This window comes from Scyliorhinus torazame, chromosome 13 (genome assembly GCF_047496885.1).
Source record: "Scyliorhinus torazame isolate Kashiwa2021f chromosome 13, sScyTor2.1, whole genome shotgun sequence".
NCBI classification, from domain to species: domain Eukaryota; kingdom Metazoa; phylum Chordata; class Chondrichthyes; order Carcharhiniformes; family Scyliorhinidae; genus Scyliorhinus; species Scyliorhinus torazame.
Window position 1 is genome coordinate 112,418,912 of NC_092719.1, and position 22,472 is coordinate 112,441,383.

Below are 22,472 nucleotides of genomic sequence, written 5' to 3' on the forward strand. Positions count from 1 at the left end.
GTGTCCACCTCCTGCTCCACTATCCTGGCTAAGGGCGCGAAAACCCCTGCCCGGAATCTTCCCAATTTTTCGCAACCCCAAACCATGTGTGCGTGATTCGCTGGCCCCCGCCCACACCTCACACACTCATCTGCTACCCCCTGAAAGAACCCATTCATTCTTGCCCTAGTCATATGCACCCTGTGCACCACCTTAAACTGTATTGGGCTCATCCTTGCAAAGGAGGCCCCATTTACCCTACGCAGTGCCTTACTCCATACTCCCCAATTGATCTCCCCTTCAAACTCCGCTTCCCATTTCTCCTTGATCTTCACCGCCCGCTCGCCTCCCTGCTCCCCCAGCCACTTGCACATATCCCCAATTCTTCTCGCCCCTTCCACATCTGGAAGCAGCAGTCTCTCCAGCAGGGTCCCCGAATACCTATTCGGAACCATTGGCAAAGCTGCCGTCACCATAGCCCACAATCTAGAACCCTTACAAGGTTCCTCCTGCATCCTAACCCACTCTACCTCTTCACTTCATCCATTATAATCCCATTCCCACCTTAATCAGATAGTCAACCAGTGTAACTAAACATAAGCTTCATACATAATTTATATCATTTTACACTGACTCACGTTTCGGGACCCAAGTCTGTCAAATCTCAAGTACTGTACAGCATTGACGGTTGCTGTCCCACTTTCCAAATGTATGCTTAATACATACCAGCAAATGAGGAGGAGGACTGGTTCACTGTGTTGAAGGAAGCATGCTGCGCAGCCAACTGGTGAAGTTTGGATAGCTGCAAGGCAGGATGGGAAAGGTTGTCAACAAAAGCTCAGCAATTACAAATAGCATCATCATGGCAGCATGCGTGGCTGCTGACTGTCTCATTCGCAAACCTTTCAAGTGGTTACATCCTCAACTTGCCCCTCAGCACAGTGGACAGGATGTGAGGAGAGAGCTGCGGTCTCCCAGTGGGCAGGCCCAGAAGGGACAAATGTGGCTGTTCAGTTGTGTCAGATGCTGACAGCAGGGAGAGAGACCAGGTAGATGGATTGCTCAGATTTGGCCTAATTTGCCTGGAACTTTGGTGGCTTCTTGGGAGGCATAGCAGAGATCAGAAAGTTCTTGCTGCATTGCTGCACCAATCCCCATGGAAACCAATCTGGTTAGTCACCTGTCTACACCAATCTTAGCCAGCATCTCCAGTAGAAACTGGTAAAGTTGCCTACATCTGTTACTGGATGGAATATCTGGTTATTAAATCATTAACTGAGTTATGTTAAACCACTGGTTTTTCATTCCCAGTTAGACGTCCCCTCTACGTTAACCAACAAGCCGCCTCAGGCCTAGACACGTTTTTGCCCAGATCGCCATTTCCTATGCCAGCCATCTTGTGGTCTGTCACTTCTGCCAATTTGGACCAGTTTTAATTGTGCCATCGGGCTGAGACTACTAAACTCATTTCAAAAGACACCCTTAACAGTCATTCAATCGGACACAGTGGCATAGTAACAATGTCACTGGACCAGTAATCCAGTGACTCAGGTTCATGTTCTGGAAACATGGGTTGAAATCCTCCACAGTAGCTGGTCGAAATTTAAAGTCAATAAAATCTGAAAGCTATTATATAACCCATTTGTGGCTAGGGGCCAAGTGTTGGAAAATGGGATTAGGGGGATAGGTCAGGTATTTTTCATACATCAGTGCAGACATTTTTTTTAAAACAATTTAGTGTATCCAATTCATTTTTTCCAATTAAGGGGCAATTTTTAGCATGGCTAATCCATCTAGCCTGCACACCTTTTGGGTTGTGGGGGCGGAACCCACGCAAACACGGGGAGAATGCAAACCCCACACGGACAGTGACCCAGAGCCGGGATTGAATCTGGGACCTCGGCGCCATGAGGCAGCAGGGCTAATCCACTGCGCCACCGTGCTGCTCTCGTCAGTGTAGACATGATGGGCCAAAGGGCCTCTTCTGCATTGTATTTTTTGCAAATGGTGACCATGAGACAATCATCAACTGTCGTAAAACCCATTTGGTTGGGCGGCAGTGGCAAGCACTGCTGCCTCATGGCGCCGAGGACCCGGGCTCAATCCCGGCCCCGTCTGTGTGGAGTTTGTACATTCTCCCCGTGTCTGCATGGGTCTCACCCCCACAACCCAAAGGTGTGTAGGGTAGGTGGATTGGCCACGCTAAATTGTCCCTTAATTAGGAGAAAATATGAATTTGTCACTTTCAATTTGTATATAAAAAACCCTTCTGGTTCACGAATTCCCTTTAGGGAAGGAAATCCACCATCCTTACCTGGTCTGATCTACATGTAGCTCCAGACCCAGTGATATGGTTGACTTACTCTTAGTTTCCCTTTGAAATGGCAAGCCACTCAGCTCAAGGGCAAATAGGGATGGGAACAAAGGCTGGTCCAGCCACTGAAGTCCACATCCCATTAAAGATTTTTTTTTTTTTTTTTAAAGTGGAGATGCATAGCCCCAACTGGATACAAATGCAGCTCCTCGAGGCTGACAAAGTATCTCGTTCAAATCTTTTATTAAACTGAAGTTGTAAGAAATCATATTCTAGGAGCGTGTCCATGGTTTAGAGAAAGTGGTCACCCAGGCTCTGAATAAGTTGTAAAAGTAGTTGGTGTGACTCCCTGCACTCATCCACCTCTGCTCCACTCTATATGTATTCAATAGAAATCTTGATTCAAAGATGCAAGTTCACAACAAAGCGTCATTTCAGGATGAGAGCTCAGCTGTACATGAAAGAAAGCATGGATTTAATCTGACACAGGGCGCAAGCTACAGTTCAGGCCGGAGGTATTCATTTCTCAAAGGATGGCATTGTGTGAATTTCTGTGTGCCCGCCTCCCCTTGGTTTGGCGCCTCATTCCAGATGGCAGATGTTCAAGTGGAACACTGGCAATTCAACTGAGGAAGGAAGTCACAATCCAGTCCTCACATTCTTCATGCAAGAATCGGTAATGAAAACACACACACACAATCAAGTACGCACATGCACAAGCAAGAAATACAGTTGATCTTCCGGTGAAGAGATTAGCTAACAAGACAGATGCTTGCAAAGTTGTAACCGCCCATTTCCCTGAACAGATGAGCAGTAAACCCACCAGCAGCTACGAATGCCAGTCTCTTGGCTAAGCAGTTGGCAGGCTGGATTTCCAAGTGGCATTGATATTGAATTGATAGCTGCTAGCTCAATGATCAAGAACATGGTCTGCCTGCCACCAGGGAATTCCCTTGCACATTATGAGGTTACTGTCTAGTGGGAGGACAGCTAGTTGGTCAATAAAGGTATACTGCAGCTCTCAATAGCTGAGTGGATAAATACACCGTTCAAGAAAGGATCGGGGGGGCGCATTCACCCAAAAGGGCTCTCTGAGGCCCTATAATAAAACTAAGTGCCCTTGAAAGGGGGCTGGGAGAGGGAGGTGCTGGTCCAAGAAATGGACAACTTATCAGCCAGTATCCCATTCCCAACTGGCTTCTCAAAATAAAATGTCTGTATAACAAGCTACAATTATTTGAATTTCACTTACATCTGGATGAGGGACTGCAAACTGCCCCTGGACGGTGTAGGCCTGAAAGAGAATTTTACAGAATAAGGCACTGTTTGAATAAGTCTCACTAAAAGCCACAGGAGGCTCGGCCTCTGGCCAGAATGAAGGGGCTTGTATTTCTCAATACCCTTGTCAACCAGTTGCCTAAAGAGTTTACCTAAAAAAACTGAGCCATGGCTGATTTTTATTCTTGGAAGGAAAAAGGCAAACCTAGGGAAGCATGTGGCAAATAAAGGCCTACAAAAGTTTATACATTAAAGCACCTGTGCCTCAGGTGGTAGTACTCTTACTGTCAAACAATTAAAGTCCCAGCCTGGGGACTTGATCAAAGCTTGATCTAGACTGACACGGCAGTGCTGCACTGTAGGAGGGGTGTCTTTCAGTTCAGATGTAAAAGACCCTATGGTACTATTTCAAGAACAGGGAAATTCTCCCCAGTGTCCTGGCCAATGTTAATTTCTCTATCAACATCACTAAAACATATTATCTGGTCATTATCACTTGGATTTTACTGTGCGCAAATTGGCTGCCAAGTTTCCTACAATATAACAGTGATCACACTTCGAAGGTAGTTCATTGGATGTAAAGTACATTGAGACATTCTGAAAAGCACTATAAAATCAAGTTTTTCAATACCAGTGGAAAAGGTAACTATAATAATAATCTTTATTGTCACAAGTAGGCTTACATTAACACTACTGTGATTAGTGTAGCAGCAGCAGATTATAATGATAGAGTTTGACTGGGCTGAGATGCATCCACAAATGTTAGTGAACAAGAGGAAAATGAAAAAAAAGTGAAAATGAAAATCGCTTATTGTCACAAATGAAGTTACTGTGAAAAGTCCCCAGTCGCCACATTCCGGCGCCTGTTCCTGTACCAGCCTCCCCGAACAGGCGGCGGAATATGGCGACTTAGGGGCTTTTCACAGTAACTTTATTTGAAGCCTACTTGTGACAATAAGTGATTTTCGTTTTTTTCATTTTATTTTCCTCTAGTTCACTAACATTTGTGGACAGGAGAACTGAGCAATTATTCCCACCCGGAAAGGATGAAGAGGTTGGCTCTCTAATTACTTGGAGAAAAAGGTTGAAGGGTGACTACTACAGGTCTTTAAAATGGACAGGTTTTGACAGAGCAGATAGTTTTCACTCATAGGAAATAGCAAAACTTATGTCATCAACACAAGGTGATGACAAAATCAAACACAGACAAAATCAAATAGGGAATGGAGAAGAAATGTCTTACTCTAGTTATAAATATGTGGAACTCAATACTACAGGGAGTAGTTGAGGTAGACAGTATAGCTGTAGCTAAGGGGAGGCTGGATGAGCTCGAGGGGGGAGGGAATAGGAGGGTTACACTGAGTTAGAGGAGAAACAATGGGAGTATGAGTGAGCATAAACACCAGTGTGGACTATTTAGCCAAATGTACTGTTTCTGTGTTGTATATTCTGTGCAACAGTGAAACCAGATTCATTCACAGTAACTATGGGCTCCGCATTAATGCGGAGAAATCAGGGTATTAGTGGGAGGGGTGTGTACAGAGAAGGTCTCTCCAGCTTCTGTTGTTGTGAGGGGGGATTGCATCAAAGCACCAGAGTAAATAGGACAACAGAGTAAAGTGCAACAGGACACAGGATAATACAAATACAGTGACCAGCATGTAGCTTTACAGTCAGAGGACAGAAAATTGAGACGCAATAAGAACAGCTTTCCGAGAGATCAGCAGCTTCTGCCTCAAATCCCATTAGTGAGTCAGCACTTGACCGAATTAAGCCCTCATTCTAATTTGCCCTACTTCTCCAGCTCCTGTTTGTTTTCATAGAAAATGTATCAACATGAAAGGATACCACTGAGTTTATTGAAATGTCATCATTCAAACTGCCACCTAAAGCACCTACTGCCGAATACCTCCTCACCCGCAAACAACTTCATGAGCTAGTTGGGCCCAGGTTTCACTAGAAGAGCAACTTTGAAGTGTCTGCAGCAGACTCCGATGATAAGATTGGATATCCAGCCACTGAACATCAGATAGTACTTTTTCCCCCCTCAGAATTGGTACAGTACAGAGAGGTGGTGGCAGCACTGACGTTTATTCTGGCTTGGATCCAGGGCCACTGCTCGCTGAACTCAATGGCACAGGTCATTGAAAATACAAGCGTCAACTGGTTATTTAAAAAGGGTTAACACCTCCAAAAGGATTGGAGAGAGATTACCATGCGAATGCAAAACCAGGCCTAACCTTGTTAAAAGTCGAAGTTTTTCAGTCTACTCTCAGACTGACCAGTCACTCCACCAGCCTTAGGGAGGTCAATCAGCCAAGAGACAGACCATCACTTGCTCAAATCCAACGACAAGTGTCCCGTAGCAGGCAGATCAGTGGGTTAGCCCTGCTGCGCCATGGCGCCGAGGTCCCAGGTTCGATCCCGGCTCTGGGTCACTGTCCGTGTGGAGTTTGCACATTCTCCCCATGTTTGCGTCAGTTTCACCCCCATAACCCAAAGATGTGCACTCTAAATGTTTTTTTTTTTTTTTTTAAGTGTCCCGTAGCAGATCTCTACATCATGCATGAGTGACTATGTCATTGACTATGCCTTCCCCCTGCCCCAACCTCGAATTGCCAGAGGTTGGTGCCCCAGCAACATACATTGATAACCGACCTCCATAACAATTGAGCCACCTCTCCACCCACTTAATTCTGCCAGCACCAGCTGTTTTCTCTCAAAGGGTAGAGGGGTCCATTAGAGGTATGACTGGAGTGCAGGGGCTGCAGTGGCTAGCACTGCTGTTTCATGGCACCGAAGACCCGTGTTCGATTCCAGCCCAGATCACGGTCTATGTAGAGTTTGCACATTCTCCCAGTGTCTCACCCCCACAACCCAAAAATGTGCAGGGTAGGTGAATTGGGCACGCTAAATTGTCCCTTAATTATAGATAGATAGAATTTACAGTGCAGAAGGAGGCCATTCGGCCCATTGAGTCTGCACCAGCTCGTGGAAAGAGCACCCTACTTAAACCCATGCCTCCACCCTATCCCCGTAACCCAGTAATTTCACCTAACATTTTTGGACACCAAGGAGAATTTATCATGGCCAATCCACCTAACCATCTTTGGACTGTGGGAGGAAACCGGAACACTCGGGGAGAACATGCAGACTCTGCACAGCCAATTGGAGCATTTTTTTTTTTTTAAAGGAGTAAAAAATGACTTGAGTGCAGGCCCCACTTCTGGGTGGACTTCAATAGGTTCATACATTAAGAATGGCCATCAATTCCACCGCTGGTTACTCCACTGTTACTAAGGGAACAAGGTGTCACTTGCCGATTGGGAGTTGATGGTTCAGTGTCAATGTTAATCGTGCTTACCTGTCCACCAGAGAACACAACAGGTCCAGGCCCAAGGCTGGGACGGTAGGGAATGGTGGCACCTTTGGGTGGAGACTAAACAGGACCAGAAACACAATGATTAGTACCATAAGAGCACAAGAAATAGGAACCGTAGGCTCTGGCAGCCTGCTCAGCCATTTAATAAGATCTCTTACCTCAGTGCTGTTTTCCCACCCTGTCCTCATATCCCTTCACTCCCCCAGTGTCCAAACTTCTTGAATACACTCATCAAATAAGCACCCACAGCACTCCGGTAGCATACAAACAGAGATGTCAGCAGATTCAGCCTCCAGTTCGTCCACTGTGAAAACTAAAGCCATCTTCCAAAGAAATGTCTGGAAAGACCAAGACTTCACAGCAGTTTATTGCAGAGATTCCTCCTTTCCCACCTCTAACTTCCAAACCTACAACATTGTAACTTTTCCCATCTATCTGCCTCTCAATGTCAGCTACCTTTGTTCAAAACGTTCTCCTTATTCTTCCCAAGGCAGAAGTATTCCACCCACCCACAATCCTAATGGAATCTGAAGCCGCTGCACCATGCCTCTCTATTCCCAGCTCCACCCCTCCTTTATTCATCTTTGCTTCCTCCACCCTGCAGGCTTTTAAAGATCAAGCTTGTTGTTAGTACCTCAGTACGTTCCAATCTGTGTGTTACCCTGCACTGAGTGACATGGCCCATCACCAGTTTTGTAACTTTTTTTTAAAAATTAATTTAAAGTACCCAATTCTGTTCCCCCCCAAAAAAATTTAAGCAACAATATAGCTTGGCCAATCCACCTACCCTGCACACCTTTAGGTTCTGGGGGTGAGACCCACGCAGACACGGGGAGAATGTGCAAACTTCACATGGACAGTGACCAAAGCCGGGATCGAACCCAGGTCCTCGACGGCGTAAGGCACAAGTGCTAACTACTGCACCACCCATCAGTTTAGTAACTAATGAGGAGGATTTACTCATTAGTTGCTAGTTTACCGTCTTTTCCTTCTCCTCAAGTTTATTAAAAGTGGCGAACACAATTCACCTTATTAACCCCTTCATTGTTGGAGCTGCCTCAACACTGCCCAAATGCTCACAGGCCAGGTACACAACACTTAATACTGCATTCCATTCCTGTGTTTCTCATCACCAAATACTTAGGATTATCCACAAACATGAGATATTCACTTTGCTTGCACAACTTCTGAAAGACTGCCCTGGTGACCCAATGTCCAACCGGAGTTACTCTGTTTTCCGCTAACCCTAATCACCAACCCGGGGGTGGCAGCTTTTAACACGTGCTGCCACCCCACCCACAACTGAAAGATGCCTTCTTACCTCCAGAATGACTGCACAGATCTGCCTGATGCAATGAATGATGGCATCTTGGGTCCCAGAGATGGTGACTGCACGTTCGGTCGAGTTTGGCAGCAAGTCTCCAGCTACCTGGACCTGAGCTCCAGTAGACTGCAGGAAATTAGAGAACTGAGCTGCTTTAAAGTGTTCAACGCATACGCCAGGGGGATTACAACAGCTGGCCAGTGAAAACATCAATCACAGCATCTTGTCCCAGGGAATCCCATATTGTTCCTCTCCCTGCGATGGACGCTGGAGTCAAACTCTCACCTCTCCTCATGACAAGTCTACTAAATTGTTTGCACCCACCTGGACTATTTGAGCAGACTCAAACCCTCCTCCAGTACCACATCAATCTGATAGCATTGAAGCAAGTCAATTGGCCCACCATACTGCATGGGCTCTTTGAAACAGCCATTTCATTAGGCCCTCTCTTTCCTTATAAACGCTGCTTATCTTTCATTTTCAAATCTATACGGTCTTCCCTTTTGAAAATGATTGAATCTGCTTTCACCAACCTTTCAGGCAGTGAATACTAGCTTGCAAGAATTCGTGTTGTTAAAATTTCTCAACTCCACCCTGCCTCCTTTGATAATCATTTTTACATGTGTGCCCTCTGATTACCAAGCCACCTACAGATGGAAGAAAAATCCTTGTGTACTCAATTGTCATGTGAGAGTACCTTTAAGACATGGATGTTTAAGCAATGTACCTTTAAGAAAACAGTGATGTCAGAGAGTGGTTGGGGCTCAGCTCAGATCAGCCATTTTGGAAGTTTAGTTTTCCAGAGAGCTGCAAGTTTTGAAAAGAGCTGGGTGTGTGTCTGTGTTTTGCAGTGAGCTGGATGTCTGCGATGAAAGACTATCTCTGGATCATTTGGGTGATTTAAACTTATAATAGTGAAGCATTTAACCTGATGTGATTTTGTTTAAAGGTGTTACATCTCTTGGAAGTTTGAAGGAACATTTTAAGGAATTATTTACTGTTGCAATATTTTCTGAGTTATCTTTGAAGTAAGGGGTGTTAAGAGATCCAATGTTTATTTAAGATGTTAAGTTGAGTTCATGGAATAAATTGTTGTGTGTTTAAAAACCCACGTGTCCATAATTGTAATCCCACACCTAGGGAAAAGCAGTGTGCTAGGAAAAGCAACAAATACATTAAAGGGAGAGGTTGGTTGAACTCCATGATACATTTTGGGGTTCTGAAAACACCTCACCCATAACACAATAAAAACCCACATTTCTGAAACCTATATTACACCCACCCTTAACATTCTCTGCTCTAATTCAAGATAAGATTTGTTCATCCGCTCGTGTTGCTTTGTACATTTTATAGAGGACCCAATTATTTATTTCCAGTTAAGGGGCAATTTAGCATCGCCAATCAACCTACCCTGCACGTCTTTTTGGGTTGTGGGGGTGAGATCCACACAGACATGGGGAGAATGTGCAAACTCCACACGGACAGTGACCCGGGTCCGGGATCAAACCCGGGTCCTCGGTGCCGTGAGGCAGCGGTGCTAACTAACAACTGCGCCGCCATGCTGCCCATATTGCTTTGTACATACTGTTCCATAATATGGTGCCCCTGATCTCAGCCAGGTTGAACAGGGAAAAGGAACCATCTACTGGGAAAGGGGGTACCTCACCGGCCCCTTCCCCAGCTACCTGCAATGTTGCATTGATGCAATCACAATCACGTGGCACCAAGTCTATTTGATGCCTTGGCATTAGTTTACTGTGGTAGGGGACTAGCATTCCAAAAGCTATTCTATTCTAATTGTTTTGACAGCACAAAACTAGATACGAGGAGTCAGACTCCAGCATTCGCTGCGATGACTGAACTTCCCAAGTGACTCACCTCTCTGATCTCCTTGATCTTCGAGCCTCCTTTTCCTATCAGTGAACCGCACTGACTGGCAGGAATCACCAAGCGTAGTGTAACAGGGGGCTTGCTTCTCGCAACTTCACTCATGCTGGACGTAGAGAGATCCTGGAACCAAAAGACAGACAGAGCCATTATATTGTAAAGTATCAGCAATGGTCCTGGCCATTGGGGAAGGCAATGAAGAAAGGAGGGAGGGAAAAACATTTTTAATTAACGCAAAAACAAATTCCTAGGCACTTCACTGATAGGAAAAACACTGACAAGGGAGGAGATATTCCAAGTCATCACTAAAAGCTCCATTCCAGCTGGACTTTAATGGAGGGTTTTAAAGGAGGCTATTCCACAGCATGTGATCTAGGCAGTTACACGGACCTTTAAAGACATAGAATCACACACGCACAGATGCACCAAGAGCTTCGATGTAAAGGAAAATGAGTTTCATTTTGTATATATCTGAAGTGTTTGACCGGGACAGTGTTGGGAGCTTTACACTCTAACCTGTACTATACCTGTCCCGGGAGTGTTTGATGAGGACAGTATAAAGGGAACTGCGCCTGCCCGGAGTGATATAGGTTATGACTACTTGGGATAAGGATGAAGCTACAAATGCTCACAAAAATTAAGATCACTGCCATTTTCAAAGCTGTTGATCCATCAAAGACAAGACACGAGAGTGTCAGAACTAAAGAATCTGCATTGGATATACAATCTGCCCCTCACTGTAAAATTGCTAATGTTTTCCTGGAACAGCCCATGAGCCTCAGTCACTGTGCCACACACATTGCTCCATTCACCATGCATTTCTCTTCACACACATACCTCCTCGAGTTTGCCTGTGATCATTGTGAACGCTTTGAAGACGGCCTCCATTGAACCGGTGATTGTGATGATGCGTTCAGGGCATGAACCTTCAGACACATTGATACGGGCACTGCTCTACATAAAAGAAAAGGAAACACATACTTTGATATGCAGAGCAAAATAAGGAATATTTATATAAACCACCCCAAATCCAACTGGATTCCAGTCTGGAATTTATAACTGGGTATCCATTACTCTATTCATTTAGAATATGCCCCCCCCCCCCATCAGTTAGAATCTGGTAAATTGCTCCTAGGTACCTGTTATTCTATATGTAAAAACCTCTCCCACTGCGAACCCTTTGATTAAAGTTGGAGGTCAAGCTCAGAAGATTGTAACTACAAGACTGGGTCTGAATCAGGTATTGGAGGATCAAACAAAGAGGGGGGCTAATCTACTTAGCTTTATCCCAATCGACATTCTGCACACATCTTTCCACATTAGCACCAATAGAATTAACTAGCGCATGGATCTGGAGAAGACAAGTCTTGCTTGCACAGTGAGGATGCCTTCCATCATGCCGATGTGGCACTGCCGTTGCACCACGTGGGACAGATCTAGCTGTCAAAACTGGATATTGGCGAGATACTAGGACACCAGCAGCCGGCCGTGGAATTATAATCCACCAGGAGCTCTGACCTGCCAATCACTATTAGGAAGATTTAACTTACCTCCTCCCGCATTCTCTTTATCGTGTCACCTTTCTGAAAAATAAATTTTTAAGCGAAATCACCAAAATTGTTGGTATGCGAAAGAAAGATATCTGTTTCCTTCGAGTAACGGAAATGGGTACTTACCTTCCCAATGATGCTGCCAACCTCCTGTCAGGGAACAGAAGGAGAAAAGCAGTTATCAGATTAGAAACCGTATTTGGGAGGTCAGACTGGGTAAAGATGGCACGACTCCTTCCCTAACGATCAGGGAGGAAACTGGCCTTTTAAATAATCATCTGACAGTTTACTGTCACTTTTACTGGCACTAATTTTATTAAATTGAATTTAATCTACAAAGGTGGGAATTGAACTCCCGTTCTGCGGATCATCTCAGTATCAACCCCACACTACCGGTTCCCATTAATCACCACAGCACTGTGCATGGATACAGATTGTCCTTTTGATTGGCACAAGTCATTCTGAGCTCACATGTACCTCTCTTTTCAGCGACAATAAACTGAGCAGTCGGAGGAAGACACTTTAGCTTAATACAAAATATGGGCAAGGGAGTGCCTGTGGCTCACACACGGGCTTGGCAGATCCTCAGTCAGTTACCTTGCCATGCATAAGCAGTCGGAGTGTCAGCGTAACATGCAGTCCCGCATCGGAACTGTAATCGGATTGATCCATTGTTGGCTGCACCTCAGTGTCAAGGGTCATCAAACTGTCACTAAGCATGAAGAGAACGTTTCTAATCTGAAATAGAAAAAAATCAACTGGAATAAAGACATAGAAAGAGAGAGAAATACTGAGGTGGAGAGGGGGTTTTGTAAAGTGACCCAGCCCATCAATGAGCAAACTTTCAATTTCTGCACATTGGCATAAGATGCCATAGATCACAATGCCAATGGTGAGGGTGGGATCACTCCCACCCTTGTGTTTGTGGGCTAGCAGGAGAGGGCACCTCATTTGCACAAAAGGTAGTGCAAGCACAAATGCCATGACAAGACTGCTATTAAACTGTGGTGTCAACCCACTGAGGCATCCTTTTTGGGAAGGGGGTGGGTAGGACATACGCCTGTGCATCGCCATTGCGACTAATCTCAGTGTTTACACTGCCCAAAATAACATTGGTTTAACACTACACACCAGGCGTACGCATTCACATAAGTGTTAGTTTTGTTGGTGGGGGGGCAGTTGTTACAAGCAATGACACCAGCTGTACAAGCATTCTGCCTTTTGATCTTCTTCAGCTGTTGGGCACACATCCCGTTAACAGAATCTCGAGCTTATTTTAACACGGACATGAAAGACAGGCTACTGGGGGCACGCTATTCCCTTCATATTGAAATCAAACTTTCACAGAAATCTGCATCGAGTGATTGACAAGCCAGGCGGCAATTTCCTTGGCTCTGCTCAGTGGGGTAGGTAGCACTCACAAAATGTTGGGATTCAAGCTCCAATCGACGAGACTCAAGCCTATAATCAGCTGGGAATCACAGTGCATCATTCAAATGAGCCCACACACCCACAGGTGAATGTAAAAAATCCACCAACAGTGCAAGAGTCTCTAGCCCAATATTTAACTCACAACAAAAAAGTTAAGGAGTTAACATCCACTAATACAGATTATAGATATAATTTATCTTTCTTTAATAAATGGCGAATGTCCCATGTGGGACTTCGAAGACCAGTATTTACTGTGCATTTTTTTTGGGGGGAGAAAGATACTGAGAGGGGGGTCGGGGAAGAGAACGGGGGGGCGGGGAAGAGACGGGGGGGCGGGGAAGAGAACGGGTGGGGGCGGGGAAGAGAACGGGGGGGGCGGGGGAAGAGAACGGGGGGGGCGGGGAAGAGAACGGGGGGGGCGGGGGAAGAGAACGGGGGGGCGGGGAAGAGAACGGGGGGGCGGGGAAAGAGAACGGGGGGCGGGGGAAGAGAACGGGGGGGCGGGGAAGAGAACGGGGGGGCGGGGAAGAGAACGGGGGGGCGGGGAAGAGAACGGGGGGGCGGGAAGAGAACGGGGGGGCGGGGAAGAGAACGGGGGGGCGGGGAAGAGAACGGGGGGCGGGGAAGAGAACGGGGGGGCGGGGAAGAGAACGGGGGGGCGGGGAGAGAACGGGGGCGGGGAAGAGAACGGGGGGGCGGGGAAGAGAACGGGGGGCGGGGAAGAGAACGGGGGGGGCGGGGAAGAGAACGGGGGGTGGGGCGGGGAAGAGAACGGGGGGGCGGGGAAGAGAACGGGGGGGGCGGGGAAGAGAACGGGGGGGGCGGGGAAGAGAACGGGGGGGCGGGGAAGAGAACGGGGGGGCGGGGAAGAGGAACGGGGGGCGGGGAAGAGAACGGGGGGCGGGGAAGAGAACGGGGGGGCGGGGAAGAGAACGGGGGGGGGCGGGGGAAGAGAACGGGGGGGCGGGGGAAGAGAACGGGGGGGCGGGGAAGAGAACGGGGGGGGGGGCGGGGGAAGAGAACTGGGGGCGGGGAAGAGAACGGGGGGGCGGGGAAGAGAACGGGGGGGCGGGGAAGAGAACGGGGGGGCGGGAAGAGAACGGGGGGGCGGGGAAGAGAACGGGGGGGCGGGAAGAGAACGGGGGGCGGGGAAGAGAACGGGGGGGGCGGGGAAGAGAACGGGGGGGGCGGGGAAGAGAACGGGGGGGGCGGGGAAAGAGAACGGGGGGGCGGGGAAGAGAACGGGGGGGGCGGGGAAGAGAACGGGGGGGGCGGGGAAGAGAACGGGGGGGGCGGGGAAGAGAACGGGGGGGGCGGGGAGAGAACGGGGGGGCGGGGAAGAGAACGGGGGGCGGAGGAACGGGGGCGGAAGAGAACGGGGGGGCGGGGAAGAGAACGGGGGGGAGCGGGGAAGAGAACGGGGGGGGCGGGGAAGAGAACGGGGGGGGCGGGGAAGAGAACGGGGGGGGGCGGGGAAGAGAACGGGGGGGGCGGGGAAGAGAACGGGGCGGGGCGGGGAAGAGAACGGGGGGGGCGGGGAAGGAGAACGGGGGGGGCGGGGGAAGAGAACGGGGGGGGCGGGGAAGAGAACGGGGGGGGCGGGGGAAGAGAACGGGGGGGGCGGGGAAGAGAACGGGGGGGGCGGGGAAGAGAACGGGGGGGGCGGGGAAGAGAACGGGGGGGGCGGGGAAGAGAACGGGGGGGGCGGGGAAGAGAACGGAGGGGGGCGGGGAAGAGAACGGGGGGGCGGGGAGAGAACGGGGGGGGCGGGGAAGAGAACGGGGGGGCGGGGAAGAGAACGGGGGGGGCGGGGAAGAGAACGGGGGGGGGGCGGGGAAGAGAACGGGGGGGGCGGGGAAGAGAACGGGGGGGGCCGGGGAAGAGAACGGGGGGGGCGGGGAAGAGAACGGGGGGGGGCGGGGAAGAGAACGGGGGGGGCGGGGAAGAGAACGGGGGGGCGGGGAAGAGAACGGGGGGGGCGGGAAGGAAGAGAACGGGGGGGGCGGGGAAGAGAACGGGGGGGGCGGGGAAGAGAACGGGGGGGCGGGGAAGAGAACGGGGGGGGCGGGGAAGAGCGGGAAGAAGGGGGAAAAGGGGGCGGGAAGAGAACGGGGGGGCGGGAAGAGAACGGGGGGGGCGGGGAAGAGAACGGGGGGGGCGGGGAAGAGAACGGGGGGGCGGGGAAGAGAACGGGGGGGGGCGGGGAAGAGAACGGGGGGGGCGGGGAAGAGAACGGGGGGCGGGGAAGAGAACGGGGGGGCGGGGAAGAGAACGGGGGGGCGGGGAAGAGAACGGGGGGGCGGGGAAGAGAACGGGGGGCGGGGGAAGAGAACGGGGGGGCGGGGAAGAGAACGGGGGGCGGGAAGAGAACGGGGGGGCGGGGAAGAGAACGGGGGGCGGGGAAGAGAACGGGGGGCGGGGAAGAGAACGGGGGGCGGGGAAGAGAACGGGGGGGCGGGGAAGAGAACGGGGGGCGGGGAAGAGAACGGGGGGCGGGGAAGAGAACGGGGGGGCGGGGAAGAGAACGGGGGGGCGGGGAAGAGAACGGGGGGCGGGGAAGAGAACGGGGGGCGGGGAAGAGAACGGGGGGCGGGGAAGAGAACGGGGGGCGGGGAAGAGAACGGGGGGCGGTGGAAGAGAACGGGGGGCGGGGAAGAGAACGGGGGGCGGGGAAGAGAACGGGGGGCGGGGAAGAGAACGGGGGGCGGGGAAGAGAACGGGGGGCGGGGAAGAGAACGGGGGGCGGGGAAGAGAACGGGGGGCGGGGAAGAGAACGGGGGGCGGGGAAGAGAACGGGGGGCGGGGAAGAGAACGGGGGGCGGGGAAGAGAACGGGGGCGGGGAAGAGAACGGGGGGCGGGGAAGAGAACGGGGGGCGGGGAAGAGAACGGGGGGCGGTGGAAGAGAACGGGGGGCGGGGAAGAGAACGGGGGCGGGGAAGAGAACGGGGGGCGGGGAAGAGAACGGGGGGCGGGGAAGAGAACGGGGGGCGGGGAAGAGAACGGGGGGGCGGGGAAGAGAACGGGGGGCGGGGAAGAGAACGGGGGGCGGGGAAGAGAACGGGGGGCGGGGAAGAGAACGGGGGGCGGGGAAGAGAACGGGGGGCGGGGAAGAGAACGGGGGGGCGGGGGGGAAGAGAACGGGGGGCGGGGAAGAGAACGGGGGGCGGGGAAGAGAACGGGGGGCGGGGAAGAGAACGGGGGGCGGGGAAGAGAACGGGGGGGCGGGGAAGAGAACGGGGGGCGGGGAAGAGAACGGGGGGCGGGGAAGAGAACGGGGGGCGGGGGAAGAGAACGGGGGGCGGGGAAGAGAACGGGGGGCGGGGAAGAGAACGGGGGGCCGGGGAAGAGAACGGGGGGGGCGGGGAAGAGAACGGGGGCGGGGAAGAGAACGGGGGGCGGGGAAGAGAACGGGGGGCGGGGAAGAGAACGGGGGGCGGGGAAGAGAACGGGGGGCGGGGAAGAGAACGGGGGGCGGGGAAGAGAACGGGGGGCGGGGAAGAGAACGGGGGCGGGGAAGAGAACGGGGGGCGGGGAAGAGAACGGGGGGCGGTGGAAGAGAACGGGGGGCGGGGAAGAGAACGGGGGGCGGGGAGAGAACGGGGGGCGGGGAAGAGAACGGGGGGCGGGGAAGAGAACGGGGGGCGGGGAAGAGAACGGGGGAGCGGGGAAGAGAACGGGGGGGGACGGGGGGAAGAGAACGGGGGGCGGGGAAGAGAACGGGGGGCGGGGAAGAGAACGGGGGGCGGGGAAGAGAACGGGGGGCGGGGAAGAGAACGGGGGGCGGGGAAGAGAACGGGGGGCGGGGAGAACGGGGGGGGGGAAGAGAACGGGGGGGCGGGGAAGAGAACGGGGGGGCGGGGAAGAGAACGGGGGGCGGGGAAGAGAACGGGGGGCGGGGAAGAGAACGGGGGGCGGGGAAGAGAACGGGGGGCGGGGAAGAGAACGGGGGGCAGGGGAAGAGAACGGGGGGCGGGAAGAGAACGGGGGCGGGGAAGAGAACGGGGGGGCGGGGGAAGAGAACGGGGGGGCGGGGAAGAGAACGGGGGGCGGGGAAGAGAACGGGGGGCGGGGAAGAGAACGGGGGGCGGGGAAGAGAGAACGGGGGGCGGGGAACGAGAACGGGGGGCGGGGAAGAGAACGGGGGGCGGGGAAGAGAACGGGGGGCGGGGAAGAGAACGGGGGGCGGGGAAGAGAACGGGGGGCGGGGAAGAGAACGGGGGGCGGGGAAGAGAACGGGGGGCGGGGAAGAGAACGGGGGGGCGGGGAAGAGAACGGGGGGCGGGAAGAGGGCGGGAAGACCGGGGCGGAAAGAGAACGGGGGCGGGAAGAGAACGGGGGGCGGGGAAGAGAACGGGGGGCGGGGAAGAGAACGGGGGGGCGGGGAAGAGAACGGGGGGCGGGGAGAACGGGGAGAACGGGGGGGGCGGGGAAGAGAACGGGGGGCGGGGAAGAGAACGGGGGGCGGGGAAGAGAACGGGGGGCGGGGAAGAGAACGGGGGGCGGGGAAGAGAACGGGGGGGCGGGAAGAGAACGGGGGGCGGGGAAGAGAACGGGGGGCGGGGGAAGAGAAACGGGGGGGCGGGGAAAGAGAGAACGGGGGGGGGGAAGAGAGAACGGGGGGGGGGAAAGAGAGAACGGGGGGGGAAAGAGAAACGGGGGGGGGGAAAGAGAGAACGGGGGGGGGGAAAGAGAGAACGGGGGGGGGGAAAGAGAGAACGGGGGGGGGGAAAGAGAGAACGGGGGGGGGGAAAGAGAGAACGGGGGGGGGGAAAGAGAGAACGGGGGGGGGGAAAGAGAGAACGGGGGGGGGGAAAGAGAGAACGGGGGGGGGAAAGAGAGAACGGGGGGGGGGAAAGAGAGAACGGGGGGGGGGAAAGAGAGAACGGGGGGGGGAAAAGAGAGAACGGGGGGGGGAAGGAGAAAAGAGAGAACGGGGGGGGGAAAAGAGAGAACGGGGGGGAGGGAAAAGAGAGAACGGGGGGGGGGAAAAGAGAGAACGGGGGGGGGAAAAGAGAGAACGGGGGGGGGAAAAGAGAGAACGGGGGGGGAAAAGAGAGAACGGGGGGGGGGAAAAGAGAGAACGGGGGGGGGAAAAGAGAGAACGGGGGGGAAAAGAGAGAACGGGGGGGGAAAAGAGAGAACGGGGGGGGGGAAAAGAGAGAACGGGGGGGGGGGAGAGAGAGAACGGGGGGGGGGGGAGAGAGAGAACGGGGGGGGGGAGAGAGAGAACGGGGGGGGGAAGAGAGAACGGGGGGGGGGAAGAGAGAACGGGGGGGGGAAAGAGAGAACGGGGGGGGGGGGAAAGAGAGAACGGGGGGGGGGAAAGAGAGAACGGGGGGGGGGGAAAGAGAGAACGGGGGGGGGGAAAGAGAGAACGGGGGGGGGGAAAGAGAGAACGGGGGGGGGGGAGGAAAGAGAGAACGGGGGGGGGGGAAAGAGAGAACGGGGGGGGGGGGGGGGGGGAGAAAGAGAGAACGGGGGGGGGAAGAGAGAACGGGGGGGGGAAAGAGAGAACGGGGGGGGGAAAGAGAGAACGGGGGGGGAAAGAGAGAACGGGGGGGGAAAAGAGAGAACGGGGGGGAGAAAAGAGAGAACGGGGGGGGAAAAGAGAGAACGGGGGGGGAAAAGAGAGAACGGGGGGGGGGAAAAGAGAGAACGGGGGGGGGGAAAAGAGAGAACGGGGGGGGGGAAAAGAGAGAACGGGGGGGGGGAAAAGAGAGAACGGGGGGGGGGAAAAGAGAGAACGGGGGGGGGAAAAGAGAGAACGGGGGGGGGGAAAAGAGAGAACGGGGGGGGGGAAAAGAGAGAACGGGGGGGGGGAAAAAGAGAGAACGGGGGGGGGAAAAGAGAGAACGGGGGGGGGAAAGAGAGAACGGGGGGGGGAAAAGAGAGAACGGGGGGGGGAAAAGAGAGAACGGGGGGGGAAAGAGAGAACGGGGGGGGAAAGAGAGAACGGGGGGGGGAAAGAGAGAACGGGGGGGGAAAGAGAGAACGGGGGGGGAAAGAGAGAACGGGGGGGGAAAGAGAGAACGGGGGGGGAAAGAGAGAACGGGGGGGGAAAGAGAGAACGGGGGGGGAAAGAGAGAACGGGGGGGAAAGAGAGAACGGGGGGGGAAGAGAGAACGGGGGGGGAAAGAGAGAACGGGGGGGGAAAGAGAGAACGGGGGGGGAAAGAGAGAACGGGGGGGGAAAGAGAGAACGGGGGGGGAAAGAGAGAACGGGGGGGAAAGAGAGAACGGGGGGGGAAAGAGAGAACGGGGGGGGAAAGAGAGAACGGGGGGGGAAAGAGAGAACGGGGGGGGGAAAGAGAGAACGGGGGGGAAAGAGAGAACGGGGGGGAAAGAGAGAACGGGGGGGGAAAGAGAGAACGGGCGGGGGAAAGAGAGAACGGGGGGGGAAAGAGAGAACGGGGGGGGAAAGAGAGAACGGGGGGGGAAAGAGAGAACGGGGGGGGAAAGAGAGAACGGGGGGGGAAAGAGAGAACGGGGGGGGGAAAGAGAGAACGGGGGGGGAAAGAGAGAACGGGGGGGGAAAGAGAGAACGGGGGGGGAAAGAGAGAACGGGGGGGGAAAGAGAGAACGGGGGGGGAAAGAGAGAACGGGGGGGGAAAGAGAGAACGGGGGGGGAAAGAGAGAACGGGGGGGGAAAGAGAGAACGGGGGGGGGAAAGAGAGAACGGGGGTGTGAAAGAGAGAACGGGGGTGGAAAGAGAGAACGGGGGTGGAAAGAGAGAACGGGGGTGGAAAGAGAGAACGGGGGGGGGGGAAAGAGAGAACGGGGGGGGGGAAAGAGAGAACGGGGGGGGGGGAAGAGAGAACGGGGGGGGGAAGAGAGAACGGGGGGGGAAGAGAGAACGGGGGGGGGGAAAGAGAGAACGGGGGGGGGGAAGAGAGAACGGGGGGGGGGGAAGAGAGAACGGGGGGGGGAAGAGAGAACGGGGGGGGGGGAAGAGAGAACGGGGGGGGGGGAAGAGAGAACGGGGGGGGGGGGGAAGAGAGAACGGGGGGGGGGGGAAGAGAGAACGGGGGGGGGGGGAAGAAGAGAACGGGGGGGGGGGAAGAGAGAACGGGGGGGGGGAGAGAGAACGGGGGGGGAAAGAGAGAACGGGGGGGGGGGAAAGAGAGAACGGGGGGGGGGGAGAAAGAGAGAACGGGGGGGGGGAGAAAGAGAGAACGGGGGGGGGGAGAAGAGAGAACGGGGGGGGGGGGAAGAGAGAACGGGGTGGTGGGGGGGGGGGGAAGAGAGAACGGGTGGGTGGGGGGGGGGGAAGAGAGAACGGGGGTGGTGGGGGGGGGGGAGAGAGAACGGGGTGGTGGTGGGGGGGGAAGAGAGAACGGGGTGGTGGGGGGGGGGGGGAAGAGAGAACGGGGGTGGTGGGGGGGGGAAAGACGAGAACGGGGGTGGGGGGGGGGGGAGAAGAGAGAACGGGGTAGGCGGGGGGAGAAGAGAGAACGGGGTAGGCGGGGGGAAAAGAGAGAACGGGTGGGCGGGGGGAAAAGAGAGAACGGGGTGGGGGGGGGGACGGTACAGGACCTGGTGTGGGGGGGGGGGCGGGTACAGGACCGGGTTGGGGGGGGAGACACGGTACAGGACCGGGTTGGGGGGGTACAGGACCGGGGGGGGGGGGGGGGGGGGGGGGGGCGCGGTACAGGACCGGGTGGGGGGGGGGGTACAGGACCAGGTTTGGGGGGGGGGGGGGGGGGGAGAGACGGGACGGTACAGGACCGGGTGGGGGGGGGGACGACGGGGACGGTACAGGACCGGGTGGGGGGGTGGGGGGGAGACAGTACAGGACCGGGGGGGGGGGGGCGGTACAGGACCGGGTTGGGGGGGACGGTACAGGACCGGGTGGGGGGGGGGGGAACGGTACAGGACCGGGGGGGGGGGGGGGGGGGGGGGGGGAGGGGGACGGTACAGGACCGGGTTGGGGGGGGGGGGGGAACGGTACAGGACCGGGTGGGGGGGACGGTACAGGACCGGGTGGGGGGGGGGACGGTACAGGACCGGGTGGGGGGGGGGACGGTACAGGACCGGGTGGGGGGGGGGGGGACGGTACAGGACCAGGCGGGTGGGTGGGGGACGGTACAGGACCGGGTGGGGGGACGGTACATGGACCGGGTGGGGGGGGGGGGGACGGTACAGGACCGGGTGGGGGGGGGGGACGGTACAAGACCGGGGTGGGGGGGACGGTACAGGACCGGGGGGGGGGGAAAGAGACGACACACGGTACAGGACCGGGTGGGGGGGGGACACGGTACAGGACCGGGTGGGGGGCGTGGGGAGACGGTACAGGACCGGGTTTGGGGGGGGGGGGCACAGGACCGGGTTGGGGGGGGGGGGCGGTACGGGACCGGGTGGGGGGAGACGGTACGGGACCGGGTGGGGGATGGGGGGGGGACGGTACGGGACCGGGTGGGGGATGGGGGGGGACGGTACGGGACCGGGTGGGGGATGGGGGGGACGGTACGGGACCGGGTCGGGGATGGGGGGGACGGTACGGGACCGGGTGGGGGGGACGGGACCGGGTGGGGGGCGGGACCAGGTGGGGGGGGACGGGACCGGGGTGGGGGACGGGACGGTCCGGGACCGGGTGGGGGATGGGGGGACGGTCCGGGACCGGGTGGGGGATGGGGACGGTCCGGGACCGGGCGGGGGATGGGGGGACGGTCCGGGACCGGGTGGTGGGACGGTACGGGACCGGGTGGGGGGGACGGTACGGGACCGGGTGGACGGACGGTACGGGACCGGGTGGGGGGACGGTACGGGACCGGGTGGGGGGACGGTACGGGACCGGGTGGGGGGACGGTACGGGACCGGGTGGGGGGGACGGTACGGGACCGGGTGGGGGGACGGTACGGGACCGGGTGGGGGGACGGTCCGGGACCGGGTGGACGGTACGGGACAGGGTGGGGGATGGGGGGGACGGTCCGGGACCGGGTGGGGGATGGGGGGACGGTACGGGACCGGGTGGGGGATGGGGGGACACACACGGTACAGGACCGGGTGGGGGGGGGGGACACACGGTACAGGACCGGTGGGGGGGGGGGGGGGGGGACACACGGTACAGGACCGGGGGGGGGGGGGAGACGGTACAGGACCGGGTTTGGGGGGGGGGCACAGGACCGGGTTGTGGGAGGGGGACGGTACGGGACCGGGGTGGGGGATGGGGGGGGGACGGTACGGGACCGGGTGGGGGATGGGGGGGACGGTACGGGACCGGGTGGGGATGGGGGGACGGTACGGGACCGGGTGGGGGATGGGGGGGACGGGACCGGGTGGGGGGGGGGACGGTACGGGACCGGGTGGGGGGACGGTCCGGGACCGGGT

The 22,472-nt window shown here is 56.0% G+C and overlaps 1 protein-coding gene across 6 annotated transcripts in view; it reads right to left on the reverse strand.

The window, feature by feature from the left end:
• The window catches only part of pcbp4 (poly(rC) binding protein 4), a 257,239-nt gene that overhangs the window by 14,079 nt on the left and 220,688 nt on the right, over nt 1–22,472 (reverse strand). For 5 of the 6 annotated variants that reach the window (XM_072472067.1, XM_072472064.1, XM_072472069.1 and 2 more), the window contains exons 2-10: nt 12,312–12,452; nt 11,841–11,864; nt 11,715–11,747; nt 11,002–11,118; nt 10,156–10,287; nt 8,275–8,403; nt 6,936–7,010; nt 3,546–3,587; nt 706–781 (exon numbers count right to left, since the gene is read on the reverse strand). In XM_072472067.1, coding sequence (XP_072328168.1) covers nt 706–781; nt 3,546–3,587; nt 6,936–7,010; nt 8,275–8,403; nt 10,156–10,287; nt 11,002–11,118; nt 11,715–11,747; nt 11,841–11,864; nt 12,312–12,434 — 751 coding nt within the window. In that variant the 5' untranslated portion in view covers nt 12,435–12,452. The remainder of the gene's footprint in view (nt 1–705; nt 782–3,545; nt 3,588–6,935; nt 7,011–8,274; nt 8,404–10,155; nt 10,288–11,001; nt 11,119–11,714; nt 11,748–11,840; nt 11,865–12,311; nt 12,453–22,472) is intronic. The other variant, XM_072472068.1, reaches the window with a different exon arrangement.